The sequence below is a fragment of the Schistocerca nitens genome, chromosome 1 (assembly GCF_023898315.1).
Source record: "Schistocerca nitens isolate TAMUIC-IGC-003100 chromosome 1, iqSchNite1.1, whole genome shotgun sequence".
In the NCBI taxonomy this organism is placed as follows: domain Eukaryota; kingdom Metazoa; phylum Arthropoda; class Insecta; order Orthoptera; family Acrididae; genus Schistocerca; species Schistocerca nitens.
Genome location: NC_064614.1, coordinates 671518984 through 671539051, shown reverse-complemented (window position 1 = coordinate 671539051; position 20068 = coordinate 671518984). Strand labels below are relative to the sequence as shown.

Here is a 20068-nt window from a genome sequence, read left to right as displayed (position 1 = left end):
AAGGGCTACAGCACAGGTAGATGCTTCGCGGATCGTGCCCGTCAAAACAGTGTTCACAACCCTTTCTCACGATCTGTCCAATTACCGGTACACACAGGCACTAGCCTCTTTGAGCGTTTATTAAATCATATTTAGATTTAATAACCCTTCTCTCAGGCAGAAACTAAATAAGTTTATTATTACTTTTAATTACACACAGACCGCTTGAAGTAATTTATGTTACCACATTATGAAATTCACTATTACGTTTGGTGCAATTTCGACGCCGCTAATTCAGTCAGTGAAAGCTGACAGTAGCCCATTCATTTACCCAACCATGTACAAAATGTTCCGATGATTCTGTGGTGAGGGAGAAGCCAAGAGTCTTGGATGAGACTAAACGTAGCAACACCGAAATTAAATTGGAGAGAGGTGCTTCACAGGTGCAGAATCAAGACCAAGCAGTATTAAAACCAGTATATACTTGCCTGTTAAAAGGCGTTTGCGGTACTGACCCTCATGCTTTAGTAACAGCCACGTAACATATATATCAGTCCACTGCGAGCTCCATCACAAGTACACTACGTGATCAAAAGTATCCGGTCACCTGGCTGGCTGCCCGCATCTCGTGGTAGTGCGGTAGCGTTTTCGCTTCCCACGCCCGGGTTCGATTCCCGGCGGGGTCAGGGATTTTCTCTGCCTCGTGATGGCTGGGTGTTGTGTGCTGTCCTTAGGTTAGTTAGGTTTAAGTAGTTCTAAGTTCTAGGGGACTGATGACCATAGATGTTAAGTCCCATACTGCTCAGAGCCATTTGAACCATTTTGTCACCTGGCTGAAAACGACTTCGCGGCACCCTCCATCAGTAATCGTGGAATTCGATATGGTGTTGGCCTTGACGACAGCTTCCACTCTTGCAGGGATAAGTTCAATCAGGTGCTAGAAACTGAGTGCTGCACTGAGGAGAGGTATCGATGTCGGTCAGTGAGGCGAGGCACGAAGTCGGCGTTCCAAACCATCCCAAAGATGTTCTATAGGATTCAGGACTCTGTGTAGGCCAGTCCATTACAGAGATGTTACTGTCGTGTAAATACTCCATCACAGGCCGTGCACTGCGAACAGGTGCTCGATCGTGTTGAAAGATGCAAATTTCTCTTCAACATTGGGAAGCAAGAAGGTGCTGAAAACATCATTGTAGGCCTTTGCTGTGATAGTGCCACGCATAACAAGAAGGGGTGCAAGCCCCCTCCACGTAAAACACGACCACACCATAACATCGCCGCCTCCGAATTTTACTGTTTGCACTACACACGCTGGCAGATGATATTCACCCGGACATTCGCCATACCCACACCCTGCCATCGGATCGCCACATTGTGTATCGTGATTTGTCACTCCACATAACATTTTTCCACTGTTCAATCGTCCAATGTTTACGCTCCTTACACCAAGCGAGGCGTCGTTTGGCACTTACCGGCGTGCTGTGTGGCTTCTGAGCAGCCGCTCAAACATGAAATCCATGTTTTCTCACCTCCCGCCTTTCATAGTACTTGCAGTGGATCCTGATGCAGTTCGGAATTCCTGTCTGACGGTCTGGATAGATGTCTGCCTATTACACATTACGACCGGCTTCAGCTGTCGGCAGTCTGTTAGTCAACAGACGAGGTCCGCCCGTATGCTTTTGAGCTGTACGTGTCCCTTCACGTTTCCACTTCACTATCACAACGGAAACAGTGGACCTAGGAATGTTTAGGAATGTGGAAATTTCGCGTACAGACGCATGACAATTGACACCGAATCACCTGACCATGTTCGAAGTCCGTGAGTTCCGCGTAGCGCTCCATTCTGCTCTCTCACAATGTCTAATGACTACTGAGGTCGCTGATATGGAGTACCTGGCAGTAGGTGGCAGCACAATGCACCTAATGTGAAAAACTTACGCTTTTAGAGATGCCTGGATACTTTTGAGCACATAGTGAACGTTACATGTAGCGCCACTAGTAGAAATGCAGTCTTAAGAAACATACGTAGTTTAAAGCAAACGTTTCGGAGACACTGCTCATTTAACTCTTCACAACACCTGAAGTACTTCCAATCACTGGTGCTTCATTTGAAGACACTCTTACCGTCCTCTCCTTCATGTACAGTACTGACTGAAGGTTTCGATACTCTGCATAAATACCCATTTCCTTAAAGAAGCCTGCTACAAAACTACAGCTTATCAATGGTATATTATTTGTAGAACATGCAGTACGCCCTTCGACCTCAGCTGCCTGATCACTCCGAAAAATTTGTGTCTTTTGCACAGCGGTTAGTAAGATACAGAAGATAGAGCGGCACTTTTCGTCACGGGCTCACTTGGTCCGCGCGAGAGCATTATATAACTGCTCAACGAACTGCAGGGGCAGTCGCTACACGAGAAGCTGTGTGTCATGGAGAAGGTTGCCGTTCAGATTCCGAGAGCCTACGTTCAAAGGGAAGACTGTCAACATATTATTTCCCTCACACCACACACATAAGGAAGTGAAACATTCAAGAATGGAAGGAAATGAGAGGAGAGATTCCTACCAGAGGTACTGTCGAGGAAGTTTCCGAAGGCGTAGTTTTAGATGTTAGAATACGTAGTTTAATCTTTATCACCGTACTACAGCACAGGAAAAGGATATTCATTTGTATGAAGACTTTAGGAAGTAACTTGCTGCGTCAACAATGTAAAGCCAGCTCTATTCGAGATCTCTTGTGAACTTTCTCCGACTGTTGCGTTAACCCTAGCAATAGCAACACATTTCCCACAACACGCATTACAAATGGAAGGGTGGGCAAGGGTATTTTATTACTTTATTGACACCATAAAAAATTTAAAACTGCTTGGACGCTTTTGTCTTATATTAACAACACACTTTTACAGAGGTGTAAGAAGCCGAAAGTTTGTTTTAGCACACCCTTAGCAATATCAACGCACTTTCAATTACGTGGAGTCATATATGAGCCTCACAAAAAATTAACAAACGCAAATTTCGTTGATTATTGTTGATTTTTGCTCGCAAAATACTTTTCAAAGAAATACCGGTGCTTAAGTAAAGTCTGGAACCTGAAAATGTCGAATATAACACTCAGCGGAGAAAATGACGTCAGATATCAAGACTTAAATTTTTGGGGTAAGTTTTACTGAAAACAAAAAAAAAAGAACATATGGAATCTGGTAGAAGAATATTACAAACAATATTTTTCCAAAATTTCAAAATGTAGACTACAATATTTTCAAAGAGTGGGCGTAAAGAACCGCTCCCTGGTATTAAGATGGTTAATATTAGAATTACGCTCTGTATCCGTATGAAAGTTGCTTTACAAGTCTCCGTAGCCAAATCGTCGGCGTCGTTGCCTTCGGTGCTGAGGACCCGGATTCGGTTCCCAGCACCTCAAATTTTTCCCAGCACCTCAATTTTTTCCAGACTGAAGTGTTTATAACCTCTCCTCCATACCGGCCGGCTCCTGACGTTCTTCATCACGACAAAATGCAAGGGTTTCCTGTCACAACGATATGTGTAGAAGCGGTTTATGAATAACAGGAACAAGTTTTATGTTCGACGAAGTATTGAAGCCACGTTTGATATCTGATTTACGGTTTTTGTTGGCAGAACTGCGTTTCATGGCGCTATTTAATGTATATTTATTATTTTCTTTATTTTTATTACAACATCCCGTGTTTCACATGGCAAATCAATTTTCAAATAAAACCTGAACTATAAATTGACAGTTTCAACTAACAGCAAAAGGCTAATTTTGCTATAAATACGGTTTTATTTACGTTGCAGGAAGGAAGATCACAAACAAAAATGTTACGTAGATCACACAGGCCATTGTAATGGGTGTTTGAAAAAGAACTCCCTAGTTTTAAGTATAAATTTAATGGGGAAATTAATGAAAAATTACATCAATTCAGTACGTATCACGAAAGAGAATTCCTTGAAATTTTGTTTAATGTTAGTTGACTTGCCTTGCACACGTCGAGATGATATTCCACTTCTCGCCAGGTACTCGTCAACATTTAAGGTGTAACTGTCCCAACTGCCGCGACGATTGTTTCCCGTAAACGACTGACTGATTTTTTCACTGTAAACATTATTTATGTAGCCCCAAAAGGAAAAGTCTGGTGAGGTTAAGTCTGGGCTTCGTGTCTGCCGAGTTGATGTGCACACACTCCTGGACTGAACTGAGGGAACAGAGGGAAAAAAAACGGCACTGGTGCCGGCTCAGTCAGACCTGCCAACTGCAGGGGAGCCAAACTTGGAGAGTTGATGAATCAAACATCACAGACTGGAATAGTGTATGTCACGTTGTACAGATTCTGGGACACATTAAATCTAGGAAGTTCTTTTTCAAACACACTGTATAGCCTCGCTCAGTTTCTGGACGGTTCACCGCTTCCGGTTTGTATGGAAATCTAATGAAACAATGATCACATGTGATCCGTTATGAGGCAAGGCCCGATAGGTATGCAACGCACGTTAACATACAGTTAACTCAGGTACGACCACAAACGGCTACAGCTACTAGCAGGGAAGCTATCGTGCTCAACGCTTACTTATGATGGTGTACGCTAGCCTGCGGAAGTTTTACAACTCTACACAATACTAATCTTCCTGTGATCTATGCACTTGGAATGAGAAGGAAACCGTTACAATGTGAAAGACTAATATTAGCACTGTATGAGGACTACAGTTTACTTTTATTAAGTTGGCAGCTCTCAGATCCATCAACTTATACATGTTTCATATAAACTAATTCCATTCCCAGATCGTTAGTGGATATTGCACTTGTTTCTAGTTGTACGGGAACACGCGGCCACGAAGGAGTGCCTCAGTCCACGAAAGGCTCCTAGGGCAGTTTAAGAGCAGAGAATCTGCCGGCGCGGCATTGTGCGAGGATAAATTATTTAGCGGGACTGGAGCACTTTCGCTGCGAGTGCCATTAGCTGCCGGCGGCAACGTCTCTGTGTGCAAGTTTCTGGCTGTGCGGCCAGGAAATTGGGTGGCCCGCCAGCGGCACGGCACTGCGGCCTATGCCAACTCGCCTACCCTGTCCCCAGTAGCGCAGCTAGAGGGGCTGCCGTCACGGCCAGCGACAAGCATTAACTTCCATCGGTATTTCGTGCTCCACTACCAGACGAAGCAGTTTCACGCTTTTCCTTACAATGGTACTGACAATACTTTCCCAGAATGGAGATGGCACAAAAATACACTCTCCGTTACAGATCGAGCGGCAGCTTGCGGAATGCAGATTTGCCAGCAGCTCCGAAAAAACGATGCACGACACAAGCGAGTTCTGGAAAATGATCAAAAACAATGCAAGATAGCTGGTAACCTGACGCAATCCATGTATACACATTTTCTTTCCGTTAGCTTAGAGTTGCGTGTCTACGAGGTCACAGAAGAATACTCTTATCTTTGCTTCTTATGTTTGCAAAATGGTAACGTCTCAAGAGCGTTACCCTTGTGCGTGTACACAACCTGATCAACAATATCCGAACACCCCTATACAATGCGGAACTTACCACTAGATGTCACGAGAGTCGTACCCGGAAGTATGAAAAAAAAGTCGGGGATTGTTATCAGTACAGAAACTGTAACAGCAGAGTGGGTAGGTCAGAAGGGCTTAGAGACGCAATGCCCGCCAAACTTCGACAGAGGCCGTCGAGCACAAAGGAAGATGGTTGCAACCACATGGAAGCCAGCGGAAAAAGTCACTCGTGAATTCCGAAGAGCCACTAGCAGTCAAGCCGGCACAATGACTGTCCGTAATAGGTTAACAAAAATGGGGTATAATAGTGGAGTTCCTCGTAACTCTCCCACATTCCTGTTGTCAACGCTAAACGACGCTTGCGGTGGCGTAAGGATCGACGCCAGTGGACAGTGGATGACTGGAGACGAATGATTTGGAGGGATGAATCACGTTGTACTCTGCGGCAGTCCAACTGAAGGGCTTGGGTCCCGCAAATGCTTGGAGAACGTTACCTGCCATCATGCGCTGCGTCAACAATGAAGTATGGAGGAAGTGCTGTTACGGTACGGAGGAAGCCTGGTTAGGACGATGATTAACTTTTAGTGGTTAGGAATGGGCTACACGCTGAAGGATATAAACACATTTAACGGTGTTGTGTAATGCATACAGCAGAGAAACAGTTGGGCGACGATGACTGTATCAGCATAGCAATGCACACCCCGTCACATAGTGGAATCTGTGTGGCAACGGTCTGCGAACAATAACACTCCTGAAACGGACTGGCCCACGCAGAGTCCCGACCTGGACCCAATGGAACGTCACTGTGACGCCGAATTCGCTCCAGACGGCAACGTCCGCCATTACTACCGTCTTCAGTGTCGGCTCTTTAAGAATGGGGTCATTCCTCCACAGACATTGAGACCTCACTGAAAGTGTCCCAGTAGAGTTCAATCCGTCATATATGTGAAGGGTTGGTATGTCCCGTATTAATGTGCACTAATATGGTGTCTGGATGCTTCTGATCATATTGTGTGTCTTCCTGCTAGGTTATGGTATGCCCGTTCTCTTAAAATTCATTCGACTATATGATTAAGGACCATTATATTTGATGTTTTGTATTGTGTTACAGTTTGTGTGTATTTCAAGCACTCATTTGCCTTCACAGTCGAAACGGTGCACTAAATGAAGGTTAATCCATCCAATGGCAGCCATTGTGTCAGAATATTATCGTTCAGAACAGTGTGTCAAATACAGAAAGTAGCCGGCCGCAAGACCGAGCGGTTCTAGGTGCTTCCGTCCGGAACTGCGCTGCTGCTACGGTCGCAGGTTCGAATCCTGCCTCGGGCATGGATGTGTGTGATGTCCTTAGGTTAGTTAGGTTTAAGTAGTTCTAAGTTCTAGGGGACTGATGACCTCAGATGTTAAGTCCCATAGTGCTTAGAGCCATTTGAACAAAAAAGGAGAAAGGACGTTTCACAATACATGGGGGAAACTTCTGCACTTCCCAAACGGAACGGAAATTTAATGGAAATGTTCTCTGTACTCCTAGAACTTCCGAACCGTCGATACAGGCAGCAGCTGAAAACTAACTTGCTAAAGCTGAAAGTTAAATATCAAGAGCGAGGGGCGTTCAGTAAGTAACACTTTTTTTTCCTTCTGAAAGCAGGTTGGTTTTATTCGGGATTCCAATACACCATATTATTCCCCACTCTTCTGGCTACAAAACTCTACTATTCAACCTAATCTCCGTTCAATACACCTCCTTAGGGGGAGGTCATGTTTGCCCGCCTGCTACCCCTCTACCGGTCGACGACGAAGTCAACGTCTTGCTGCATCAATAAACTCCCGGTCGTTCACGCAGTGCGTCCTCCACTGGGTCAAACAGATGGAAGTCGGAACGTGCAAGATCAGGCTGTACATTGGATGAGGAAAAACAGTCCAATGACTTGGACGAATGTGTCAGCACTACCGACAGATAGGTCCAGTTGGTCAGTGTGGTGTTTGAGTGTGATACGCCGATCACCTCGAATGAGAGTGTCCGGATGTTTCATCCAACACTGCAAGACAATCACATATGTGAGCGGCCGGCCGGCATGCGGGAGATCTGACAGCTTTGCGCGACTTTGGTGCGATGATGACAGACGCCTCGCCCAACGATTCAACGTCCTTTTGTTCACTGGCAGGTCTCCGTAGATACTATGCAAGCTCCTGCGATGCTCTGGTTTCCCGCTAAAAACACACAAAAAACAGGCAGCCCTCAGCTTGGGACACTATATATAGCGCCGCCACTTATCGTAGCTTCCTGAATCTATAGGGCATTATTCCACGATGTCGCACAACAAATTTGCATTTTTTTTCCAACCGAAACCGCCCGAGTAAAAGAAGTGTTGCATTACTTATTCAACGCCCTTGTACAAGAGTGGAAAAATTGACGCTAACAACAAATTTTAAGAGGTATTTTTTTTAAAAAGGCTGATTTGCACAATGGCTGCGTTTCACTTATCTGCTAAAACAATCTGTTTCGATCAAATAATTTAACGTATTTGAACACTATAAGGGCAAAAATCACAGGCTATGGCTCGTCCATTATTTGACTAATACTGATAAGACATACAGCCACTAAAAAACAGATTGAAAAGCTACAAATCATCGCTTCCTCAAAATAACATCAACGTTTTATTGATGTATTCCAGTTTCATTACTTCTCCTAATGCCACTGAGCTAAATACATCACCGTATCACAAAAAAAGTGATGCTTCAATGTCTCTTCATGTCAAGATATCCCTCGGGCTACTACTTGTTTACGAAAACCCACCTGATTATCCTAAGGAGATGCACGGGCCCATCTGGTGATGTAAGATGCTGACGTGTCAGGCACCGGTACAACGAGATACTGGATTATTGTTGAACGAAGAGCTGCAGAAAAATTTATTTTTATATGCTGAGATTAAGAGGGGTTTTCGAATAAGTTTGAAGGGCCCTCGAAGTCGTTCCACTTCTCGGAAATAACGAGCCGACACCTAACCTCCCATTCCAGGGGTAGCCCGCTTTGTGTTTAGGTAAGCGACAGCAGAGAGACGCGAGGAGCTCGCTGCTCATAAAAGCCGCCCTTATTATTAAAGTACATAAATATTTGCTGCAGCTAAGTCCACCCCCAGGACGAGGTGGAAAAATTACGGCCACGCCGCCGTTGTTAAGGGCGCCGAGTGCCATTCATCACGGGGCGAGACTCGAAAAAAATTTACATTCGCGGAGCAAAAAGCGCGGCGCCGACTGGCGTTAGTATTCCGCTGCGCCGCTGGAGGCGCTTAGCGCGCTGCCCACGTCGCGGCGGGCAGGAAGTCGCAGCGCTAAACAACACGGAAAGGAAGTAGCTTACAGGGCTACGCGCCCACTCATTCGGAAAAGCCTGCACAAATTCTTACATCACAGAAGCTTGCAGTGCTATTCTCGGAGAGCAAGCGAGCACAGATGTGAACTGAAGGAACGTGCCATATCAGAATCGCCTGGGACAAACTGATGGGGATGATGGAGGAGCTCGGTGCAGAGAGGGTGTTAAAAGGTGACTGGGCAAGGGAGGGGGCTGGGGTACGTGAACTGAATGCCATGCAAATGTAATGCCAAACTTTTAGATTCTGCTGTTCCTTTCTGAATAATAACTGGTCAAACCCTGCAAGTGTCAACACACACGTATCGCTCCGACGATTGCTAGTTGGTTGTAACGTGACTTAAACCAAGAACGGAAAGAGCTATGATGCATCTCATACATCGAGGTTATTACAGGCTTACGTGGACAACTGATGCAGGAAAAAAAAAAAAGTTTAATCATCATTTCATCTTATCACCTTCGATACGCATGTCTCCGATTCTTCTCCTCTTCAAGGAGCAAGCCTACAGCCTGTTACGTCTTCATTGATGACATTGTTTCTCGGTCGCCCAACACTTTTTCCAAACGGTTTTTAACTGACTACTTGTTTTAATAATATTAATATGTCTTTTCCCTTTCTGTTAATATGTTTTCATTTTATACAGTATGTATTTTGTTCCCCTACAATACGGTTTTGTATTTGACCTCACAGGATACATCCCTTAAGTTTCATTACAAATTTCATTTAAGCCGACTATATTCTCCTTTCGCCTTTCTAGGGAATGTCTAAGAATCGTCTGGTTTTCAAAATTTATCAACAAAGTGTTACCATCGTGCACTATTTCTGTGACCTTACCGACATGAGAATATTTAAGAGCCCTCACAGATTTCTTACTCAGCAACGTGAGCATCAAAGCCCATGGCGTTCCCAGACCACTATGAATACGCTCATACGCTACCATGTATAACTGTATCAAATTGAATTCGCTGCACCGTCTGAAGGCTACGGTTTCATGACTTCCGTCTTCACCCCCTCCCCCTTCTCTCACAGCACACACGAACGCACGCACGCGTCGACAATATCCGGACACATTACCCGATGCACTGCCATCCGCTTATCTATGTGGGCTTCGCCGTCATTATTCCGAATATGTAGCGATAAGAACGGTCACGACCGAGCAGCTAGCTAATGAATCGCCTGCATACAGGCTATCAAGCAGGAAGAGATATGAGCAAGGAATCCGACGACTTTCACGCTGAATCAGAGCGGTATCGACGGAACGCCGCAGCTGTCATCACATTCCTCACCCCTAAGAACAGTGACTAACAGCCGCGTCCTAGTGACGACTGAAACTACAGACTTTTTAACGTGACTGGATTCTAATATTACCGTCATCCTGATAACATTCTGCTAATGACACATGTGGAATTGAAAGCCAATACTAACAGGTCGTCTGCTGACCTATTCATCAACGATGTAGCCTACTTTACTGATGACCGGTAGTTTTTAGCAAGTGTGTTTGTTGTGGTATTAGCGACCTATGTAACTAGGTTACATTGCAATCTAATTATACTGTATTCGCAAAGAAAGTTACAGCAACTTTCTTTGCGAATACAGTATAATTATATTGCAATGTAACCTAGTTACATAGGTCGCTAATACCACAACAAACACACTTGCTAAAAACTACTGGTCATCAGTAAAACATGATTTATCGCATACTGCGTAACATTCTTTGCTCCTAAGTGAGTCTATGTCGTACACACCCACCCTTTTTCACTTAAAAATCTTGTAAGTACTTAGAAGGGTAAACAACATAATTCGAATGCAAGATAAGTTAGTCGAAAAATTTAAAAGTTTTTTGTTTTTCATTTGTAGCTTTACGACCCTCAATGTGAAATGCCTTACGTCAAAGTTATTCTGTCACCACTAATACTAGGAAGTCTCCTCTGGCAAATTTCTTATTCTCCCTTTCTTCTCTATTATATCATTTTTGATTTCCAATTAACAGCACAGAAACTATGTGAATGAAATCTGCACCGGAGGGCAATACACTGGTCCTGAAATGCGTCATTTATTATAATTTCATACGGATAATTGTTACTGAACTTGTTTTCGGGTATTACATGTACATGCGATAACATTTGGTCTTGTGGTGATAACACTTTGTTGTGAATGAAAACACACACAACACTGGTACAATATCACACTAGTGTTGTGTGTGGTTTTTAATTCATAATGATTCAAATATTCTACCCAGGACTGATGGAACAGTCAGTCAATGCAATACTATATATCTTTACAATTTATATCTTTACAATATATATCTTTACAATATATATCTTTACAATATATATCTTTACAATTAGGTTAGCTTAGATGAAAGAAAATATTTTCTAGGCACGTTTCTCTCTGTAAAGAATCTGAGAAAAGGGAACTTCCATTTTGGTATCCTTAATGCTTCCAAGATCAAAAACGTAGCGTTCTGTGGAAAGTAAATCCAAAATCTCACAATAAAAGGCAACACAGAAGAAAGTAAGTCGTTCTCCAAATATTAGACATCTTTTGGACCAATAATGAAACTCAAGGCGCGAGATAATATCCAGGATTGAACAGACTAGAAAATAATCAACCTGCGAAAAATCTTCATGAGCTCACACTTCAGTTCGAATTGACAAACAGAATGATTCGCAGCTACGTATTCCACAGACCTCGGAGCGAACGTCAGTACTGAAACACAACTTGTGGTATCTGAAATGTTTTCGCACTGCCGACTCCTGTGTGTATCATGCATATTGATAATTTCTACGTGGAAGTGCTTCATCAGATGTAAAAACAAAAGAGAACTGATTACAGGGTGGCCCAAAAGTCCATTAACATTTGAAAATGCAATAACTTACGGAATGAATTAGGCAGAGAGGTAAAACTGAAATGACATGAGGTTTTATTTAAAACAAAAACAAGTGGAAACACCGGCCGACAGATGGTGCTGGACAGCAACACGTCAGTGACGCCGCATGAGAACAGCGCATAACGTGAGCTGCAGTGAGACAGGGATTTAGGTCCCCACTCCTCACTGCCAGATTGTTTGCTTGTGGGGGTAACCGAAGTCCCAAGTCTACATCGCTCGTCCGACCACATTAGAGATGCTGAAAGTCAACATCCGATGGCAATTTACAGCTGTACCTACTGATACGCTACAAAGCGCTATTCACTACATTGACCCTCGCCTAAAGACGTAGTTTAATGACGGTCTTCATGTTGAGAATGTATTATAAAGGACGTCTTTCTGAAAATCGTGATGTTGATTATTGCTTCTGTATCCTGTGAAGCGCCATCTTTTTATCATAACGTGAACTTTCTTTCGGTTTAAATAAAAGTCCATGTCATTTCAAGCATGTGTGTCAGTTTTTACCTTTCTACCAAAATTATTCCGTTAAGTATTGAATTTTAGAGTGTCAACGGATCTACGAATTGAAAAAGGTGTAACACTAGGGATATATGTCGAGGGGGTCAGAGGGGTTCTTCAACTGTTGCCAATAGTGGTTTGAAACTGCGAGATTGAGAACCTACTTGAGGGAAGCTTTGTCTCGAGTTTGTACCTTAGGGTCCCGTGTAGTGCACAGAAGTAACGATTCAGCTTTAGTTCGGGGACACCTCTACGCGATGCTTCTGATTCCGCTTATAAAGACCGATACAAACGGAAACATTTGTACCTGTATGCCATCTTTTTAATGCGTCAGCATTCTAAAAAGCTCAAAAGGAGAAGTAGATCCCGGGCTGCTGATATCCATGCTCCAAAATGGATGTTTTAGAACGCATTAAAGGTTTTTTTTTACAATAGGTGAACAATTCGGGAAGAAAAATTAACCTTCCTCCTACAAGGTGTACTATCAGGGCACGCGTTACAAGGCCGTGTCGTATACGACACTAGGGCAAAGAACTGTTTTTACTTATAACTTAAATTCATTTGTTTTACATATATAACACACTAGCGCTGTTTCTTGTGCAAACGAAAACAAACAAGACGTATCGGATCTGACACAGCCTTTTGGTACGTAGTAAAATGTCATCTTAACTAAATCTCTATGGTCGGCCGAAGTGGCCGTGCGGTTAAAGGCGCTGCAGTCTGGAACCGCAAGACCGCTACGGTCGCAGGTTCGAATCCTGCCTCGGGCATGGATGTTTGTGATGTCCTTAGGTTAGGTTTAACTAGTTCTAAGTTATAGGGGACTAATGACCTCAGTAGTTGAGTCCCATAGTGCTCAGAGCCATTTGAACCATTTTTAAATCTCTATGATTTTCGGCCGGAAGTTCTCAAGAGTAGTTTGCAAATTCATGCTTATATTGTTGCGGTTCTTCCTGCGTTCTCTCCCTTTCTCTGAAGAAAATTGTGGCAATACACAGCTTCAAGTGACACTAACGTGTTCAGGACTTGAGAACATAGGTACGAAAAAAACGCCGGATGCGTGTGTTTACTAAAGCCTGAAAATGTTGTCAGCATCTTGCAGCAGATCACAACATTTATAAATTGTCGAAATCGCAACAGTTGCAAGTTTGCCAAACTTATATAAGAGTTGCATGTTTTATTTTGTGGGAGTTGGGTCTTCAGTGGGAAGGTACCTTTAGTGTCCGATTTCTGGGAAGAGCTGACAGTTGAACGAGTCGCGGAGTCTGAACTGTAGGCGCGTTTAAGCCGCGCAACCGCTCGATTGTTAGCCGTCCGCGCAGTTGCGACAAGCTGACGTTTTCGGCATGGCTATTATGAGGCGGGCGGCGAGAGGACAATGGAGCACCGGAAACTTTGTGGAAGCGGCGGCGCCTGCCTGCGTCCTTTAGCTGCAGCGTTGTACCGGGGCTGCGCCGCGCTGGCCGGATGTGGCCGGCCTTCCTGGGCATCAGTCAGCTGCCTGACTCACGGCTACGTCACGGCTTGCGCAAACTAGAGGGGCCTTCCGGGAACGACAGGTACCACTTAAAGACTGTGCCCGCCTTCCCTGTAAGTATACTTAGCGTCGCACGTCAAATGCACAGCATTAGGAAACCGTCATGTTACTGGAAAAGAAAACACCGGCACTGACGGGCGGTTCACTCTGAAACGGGATTTTTGTATTTTTTTTTTTTAATTTATGGTACGTGAAGTTCGGAATTCAAATATTATCTCCGAAATAGTTCGATACAAATCTCAAAACTTTCTCGAGAAAATCGAGAATGTTTTTTTCCCACAGTTCTTAACATGCGAGAGCAAGGTCGATTTTCATCGACAGGCTGAGGTGGAATCCTCGTCTGCCTCCTGACGCAGATTTCAAACAGAGGTGCATTTCCGTGAAGTTATGGGGAAAAAAATCAGTAGCGCTCGAGAATGAGAATCGCTGGTTCGAGCTTTGTTTCGATCATATTTCCGTTCAATTCCGAGTACTTACGTCATTTAAATGTAATATTCTTCAAATATACGCTAATTAACACACTTAATTGCTATTTTTATGAAAATGTGCGTCTGATTTCTAATTACACATCACAGAAAAATCCTGTTTCCATTGCAAATATAGTACAATTTCTTAATGACTGAACTTTTCTAATATGCTTAAATTTTAAAAAATTTAAAATTAAGTTCTCTCACCCTTTCGTATTTTACGCTTCACGGAAACGTTCACGGGACATGCATCTTTGTTTAAAAATTTCGCAGGGCTTGAAGTCTAACTCCTGCCACACACGTGGTAGGCGAACATTCCACTAAGCAGGCACACCTCTCGAGAAAAACTGATCTCGCCTTAGAATATTAATCGGACGGTCGGGAAAGTTCACCGTCGGTTTTTTTTCGAGAATTTTCAGAGTTGCAAAGAACTGCTCTTGCTTCACGTACCATACAAATACAAAAATGCAGAAATTTGACTGTTATGTGGTCCTATTATGAGTGGCATTCGAAGGACGCTTTTGGGTTAAACATATTGTCTTGTCTGTAAAATGTGCGTAGACAATATTCCCTCAAATACTGACATCGTCGAGAGAACATACTGTGACAGAACTACTTCACTTGGTATGCAAGGTATATGAGATAAGCTAAATACCATTCTTATGAATGTAATGAAGCCAACTCCGATGAAGGCAGGTTGTAACAGGTTTGGTTTGCGTAGAACCATAAATTTAAAGCGCCAGGGTCGCGAAATACTTAAATTAGTAAAAATCAATAGCAATAGTATCGGTCGCATTTTCAGTCGCAGTTCTGTTGTACTAAGGTGGCGCGGGATGCGACGACGGTGCATAACAACGGCACCGCATGTAACACCGTTTCATCTATACCGGTAACCAAGCGATACAATTGTCCGAACGAAAAGGAGTTACTTTAACACGCATGCAATCTAATGGAATGTGGTTGCAGAGCAGCCGTTACGCCCATGCGAAACAAGGCGGCCCGCCGACGGACAGGTTGCCTACCTGCTTCACTGGATCCAGATCCTCCACACGATTGAACAGTTTTGTTCGTATGCGACGTGATGAGATGAATTCGCTCTTATCTGGCGAGAAAAATAACACGCAGTGACAGCTGAAGAAGAGATTCAAATCGAAAGATCGCGGCCGCGTACGTCACCATTGAATCCCGCTGCGAGCGGCGAGTCTACTTTTCATAATGATCAATTCACAGACGTGACAGCTGTTTCGATTCGTGGCCGTGAGAAGCGAGAAAGGAGGCGCTACGTAAATCACACGAGAACAACCCCGCATCGGGCGAACGCGGGCGCGGTGGGTCGCCGCTGCCGGCTGTGGAGCTCACGGCAGGCAGCAGCGGCCGAAGGAGAGTCCTGTCCGCTGCCACTAGCTACCTCCGAACAGGCTGTGGTCTGGCGTCCTGCACATCAATGTAATGCTCCCAGAAAACTGCAAGAAGTCTCAATGGTTACTAATGAGAAAAAGAAACTCGACAACTAACCAGTGTCCTCCACACAATAAATAAAAGTGAATCTCTCTCAGAGGTTTTAGCCCCTTACGCTACCCTTTCTGTCTCGTCTAAAATGATGTATGAGTAAACTGCAACAAAGTTATTTCACCTGTACCTTATTGGGGTACTTGGCGCTGGCCAGTAGACAACGAACCAGCTTTTGACATTTGTGACCTTATATAACAACACCTGTGGGGGCGGATTAACGTCAAACACACAATCAGCAACATGTCAACATTAAATTCCTCTGGGAGGGAATGTGCGTGCTAAACAGTCTTACATAGTTCGAAAGTAACTGTTTATATATTTGACAGAACGGTTTTTGCGGAAAACGCGCCAATTTCATAATCAAAACATGGCGATTACGTCCAGAAAAAAGTATTGTTTTTCGCCGCTATCCCGGTGACCTGACTACTCGCATTGTAACTTAACTGTATTGTTACATGCTAGCAAATAAAAAGAATCTGTTTCCGTTATTAACGCAATGGAACACTTGTCTGGGCGTTCATTAGCAGTTTGTCTAAATAATATACAATACAGGTCGCACTATGTATATTATTACTTTACTTACACGGGAACATTTTCAATAAGGCGAGAGCGTCAATACTGCGGTAAGAGTAAAATATGTAGCCACGATTGTAGGAGATCGTATGGCGTTTTCCTAATGGTACTTCCCTTACACCCGTATTACACTGTAAAAGACCTTTGTCAAACATCTATAGAATCTCTGATGGTGTACTTCGGTGCTTTTACCATGTCATATAAAAGAGATTGGTCCTAGCTTTTATAAAAGATTTGTCAAGTAAGTCTGGGCATTATAATACGGGCCTTGGACATGGTTGGGAGGACAATCGTCGTGGTGTAATGGGCGGGGCCATATGATGAACCTTGAAAAACGATGCAGCCGATGAGATATCCTACTCAGAAGACTGATAAGCCTGTATTCGTGAAACATGCGTTCCTCAACGACTTCCAGGAACCAGGGACACACCGTCATTCGAAGATTATTGCGAAACTCTTGAATCATCGGTGCAGAGGGTAAAAAAACCTTACGTTTAAAGAATCTCAGAATTCCATTATCTACTGCTCATTTCTGTAAAATGAATACCATTGGGTAAAAAATCTCCAAAATTTTGGCATCCCTTTACTGAGTGTTTTAATGCTTCTGCTGAAATAAGCGGAATATTTTATTACTGTCCAAGGTTTTTAAACGTGATTAAGACGCTAAGTTCTGCCAACGGATCACAAGTCGAATTCATTTTAATCTCGACACTCTGAAAATAATAGAGCATATAAAGTCGCAGCGAAAGTAAGAACACGCAGTAAGGATTCTTGAGGGCTCGGGTCGGTTGGCGCCTTGGCTGTCCAGCTAAGGCAACCTGTCAGACGTAGGTGTGGCGAGACTCAAGCGTCGCACAAAAAAAGCGCAGCTGACCGCAGAAGAAGAAGAAAAAGTGGACCATCTGACAACACTTACCTTGTAAGGAATCTTCCCCGAAAACAAGCCAGCAACACACGCACAATAGCAGGAAAACCTGCGAGATTTGTCCACGTCGCATGGTTCTTGACCTTCCACAACGCACAATACAACCGAACAAAAACAATACGGAACTGTCGAAGTGGTAAAAAAATCACACAACACGCAACAGTAGTCTCCTAGATCTCACGAAAGTTCGCTGTCTATGTTACAAAGTTCGTAAGAGCTGCCGCCAGCACACGTATCGTTGTGTAACAAGACCACCGAATGTCACGATCTACAAACGATGTCACGTCCGGACAGTGGTAGTACACGTCGGCTTGTTCTGTAATGCGTCATCACTTCCGGTGAGTAAGAGTCTCCAGCCGGTTGCACACGGCGACTGTCCTCGCTTCGCTATGCGCGACGTGTTCCGCACCGCGCGGCACGGCGACTGCAGCAGCGCAGCCCACACACACACTTCCTCACCGGCGGCCGGCAGCAGACTGGCCGCTTCTCGCGTTGTGAGGACACCGTTCCGCCAGTCGGCGCCTTCGGCATTCTCCGCCCGCGGTCGGGCACGCTCGGCGGGCCCACCGTTCTCCGCGCCGCTGTTGGCAGCAGAGGAGCGCAACCTTGCCGACCTGAGCGCGAGTCGCCGGCCAGCATTTTCTGGCTGCAGCGCTAATTGAGTTAGCGAATCAAGCCAGTAGTGAGTCTCAGGGCGACGGTGGGGACTAAACTGTGACGGCTTGTCACAACACAAGGGAAGAAATGACAAAGGCAACAAACCTGCAGTACTTTTCTTCTCTTTCACAACAGGAATGCGACGAGATTGTACATTGACAGAAAAAAGAAACAGCGGAAGCGTCTGGTTTTGCGTAAAAAACCTGGAAGTGTACAGTCGAGCATAAATTCGCTGTTTCAGATTACTAGAATATTTTATCGCACGATACAGTTGTCCCAAATTTTCAGCCACGGTTAGTGGGTGGGTTGATTTTATGATATGTACAGTTTTGAACTGCAAGTAGATTCCCATCCTCCTTAGCATGACTTTTGTCAGTCTATTGATAGCTGTAGTCATATCTGTATCCATTGGACACCGGGCCACGTCAGCATATGGGGTAACGAACGCGCTGACCGGCTTGTCAAGAACGTATAACGTATCGCACCCATTCAAATATGCATCCGACGCTGTGATTGCTATTCGCGGCTTGCAGTTAATACTAAAGAAGAATAGCCAACGTCACGTAATGAGAACAGAAACTTGAAACTAGCTTGGTACTGCGCTATCCAAAAACACATGCCTCATATCTCTTCGTTTCTTAAATTTGGGCTTAAGCCAAAGAGATCGTCACCAATAACAGATAAATAGCGGTTCACACGGAGACGAACAAAACGAAACACTTGTTGAAGTTAATATCCTCTTCGAAGTGTGGTTACTGTATAGATGATGACGTCCTCCATTTTCTTGTTTTGATTACTGTATAGATGAAGACGATGTCCTGCATTTTTTAAAAATAGGATTATGTAAAATACCTATATAAAAACCATACGGCGGAAACACTACAAGACGAACTCAAAATTGTTGAATATATCGAACTATCAAACCTGTAAACGCATTTTTAAGTTAATTACACTTTTAAGAGGGTCCTTAATACGTGGTATTTTATGAAAAAGCTGAACTTTGAATGACTCGATATTCATTGCAATCATCATGAGAAAAAAAAGAGGATGAAGTTAACTTTCAAGGCCAGGTCATGAGAGATGATGGCAGGCGAAAAGTCTTTATGTGAGACTATATGAATGTGTCTCGAAAATGTAGTTCTTGGTTTTCTAATGAATTTGTTTGTATATTCTTCGTGTTGATCAACATTACCTAGGACTGTACTAATTACTTTCTATAGCATTCATGCTTAGGTCATCTGCTTTTCTTCCGCTGTCGTTTTCTTGTTACAGCCAACGTAGTGATGTTTCAGCACATTGCCTAAGTTTAGTGCATCTGTATGTTGTGGTGCCTTTTTACAATCACATTTTCCTCTTTTTTATTTTTTTTCTTTGTTATCTCTCGACCGATTTTAAATAATTTTATTTCGCACTGTCTTGATATCGATTATGGATTTTGTATTGTGTCAATTTTGCAAACTCGTATTTCGAGCCATATGCTGGTTCCATCTGGTTAATACCAGTTACTACTGAATCTGTCTTTTCTGCCAGGTCACTGCGAATGAGTGAGAGTCTCATTTAGTACCTGGTGTAGTTACGTTACTAACTCTGTAGGCGTCCAGTGAGTTCTTCACTCTCCCACGATTTTTTTCGGAACGTATTTAAAGAATAGCCAAGGGGGAGGTTACCATGAGAAAAAGATTGAATAATCTACGAAAGGATAACGTTCTACGAGTCGGGACGTGGAATGTCAGAAGCTTGAACGTGATAGGGAAACTAGAAAATCTGAAAAGGGAAATGCAAAGGCTCAATCTAGATATAGTAGGGGTCAGTGAAGTGAAGTGGAAAGAAGACAAGGATTTCTGGTCAGATGAGTATCGGGTAATATCAACAGCAGCAGAAAATGGTATAACAGGTGTAGGATTCGCTATGAATAGGAAGGTAGGGCAGAGGGTGTGTTACTGTGAACAGTTCAGTGACCGGGTTGCTCTAATCAGAATCGACAGCAGACCAACACCGACAACGATAGTTCAGGTATACATGCCGACGTCGCAAGCTGAAGATGAACAGATAGAGAAAGTGTATGAGGATATTGAAAGGGTAATGCAGTATGTAAAGGGGGACGAAAATCTAATAGTCATGGGCGACTGGAATGCAGTTGT

The 20068-nt window shown here is 43.8% G+C and overlaps 1 protein-coding gene across 1 annotated transcript in view; it reads right to left on the bottom strand.

The window, feature by feature from the left end:
• LOC126259220 (DE-cadherin) overlaps nt 1-17724 on the bottom strand; it is a 623473-nt gene extending 605749 nt beyond the window's left edge. The window contains exon 1 of the mRNA XM_049955830.1: nt 17262-17724. Within this exon, the coding sequence (XP_049811787.1) occupies nt 17262-17343 (82 nt within the window). The 5' untranslated portion in view covers nt 17344-17724. The remainder of the gene's footprint in view (nt 1-17261) is intronic.
• Nucleotides 17725-20068: the final 2344 nt, after the last annotated feature.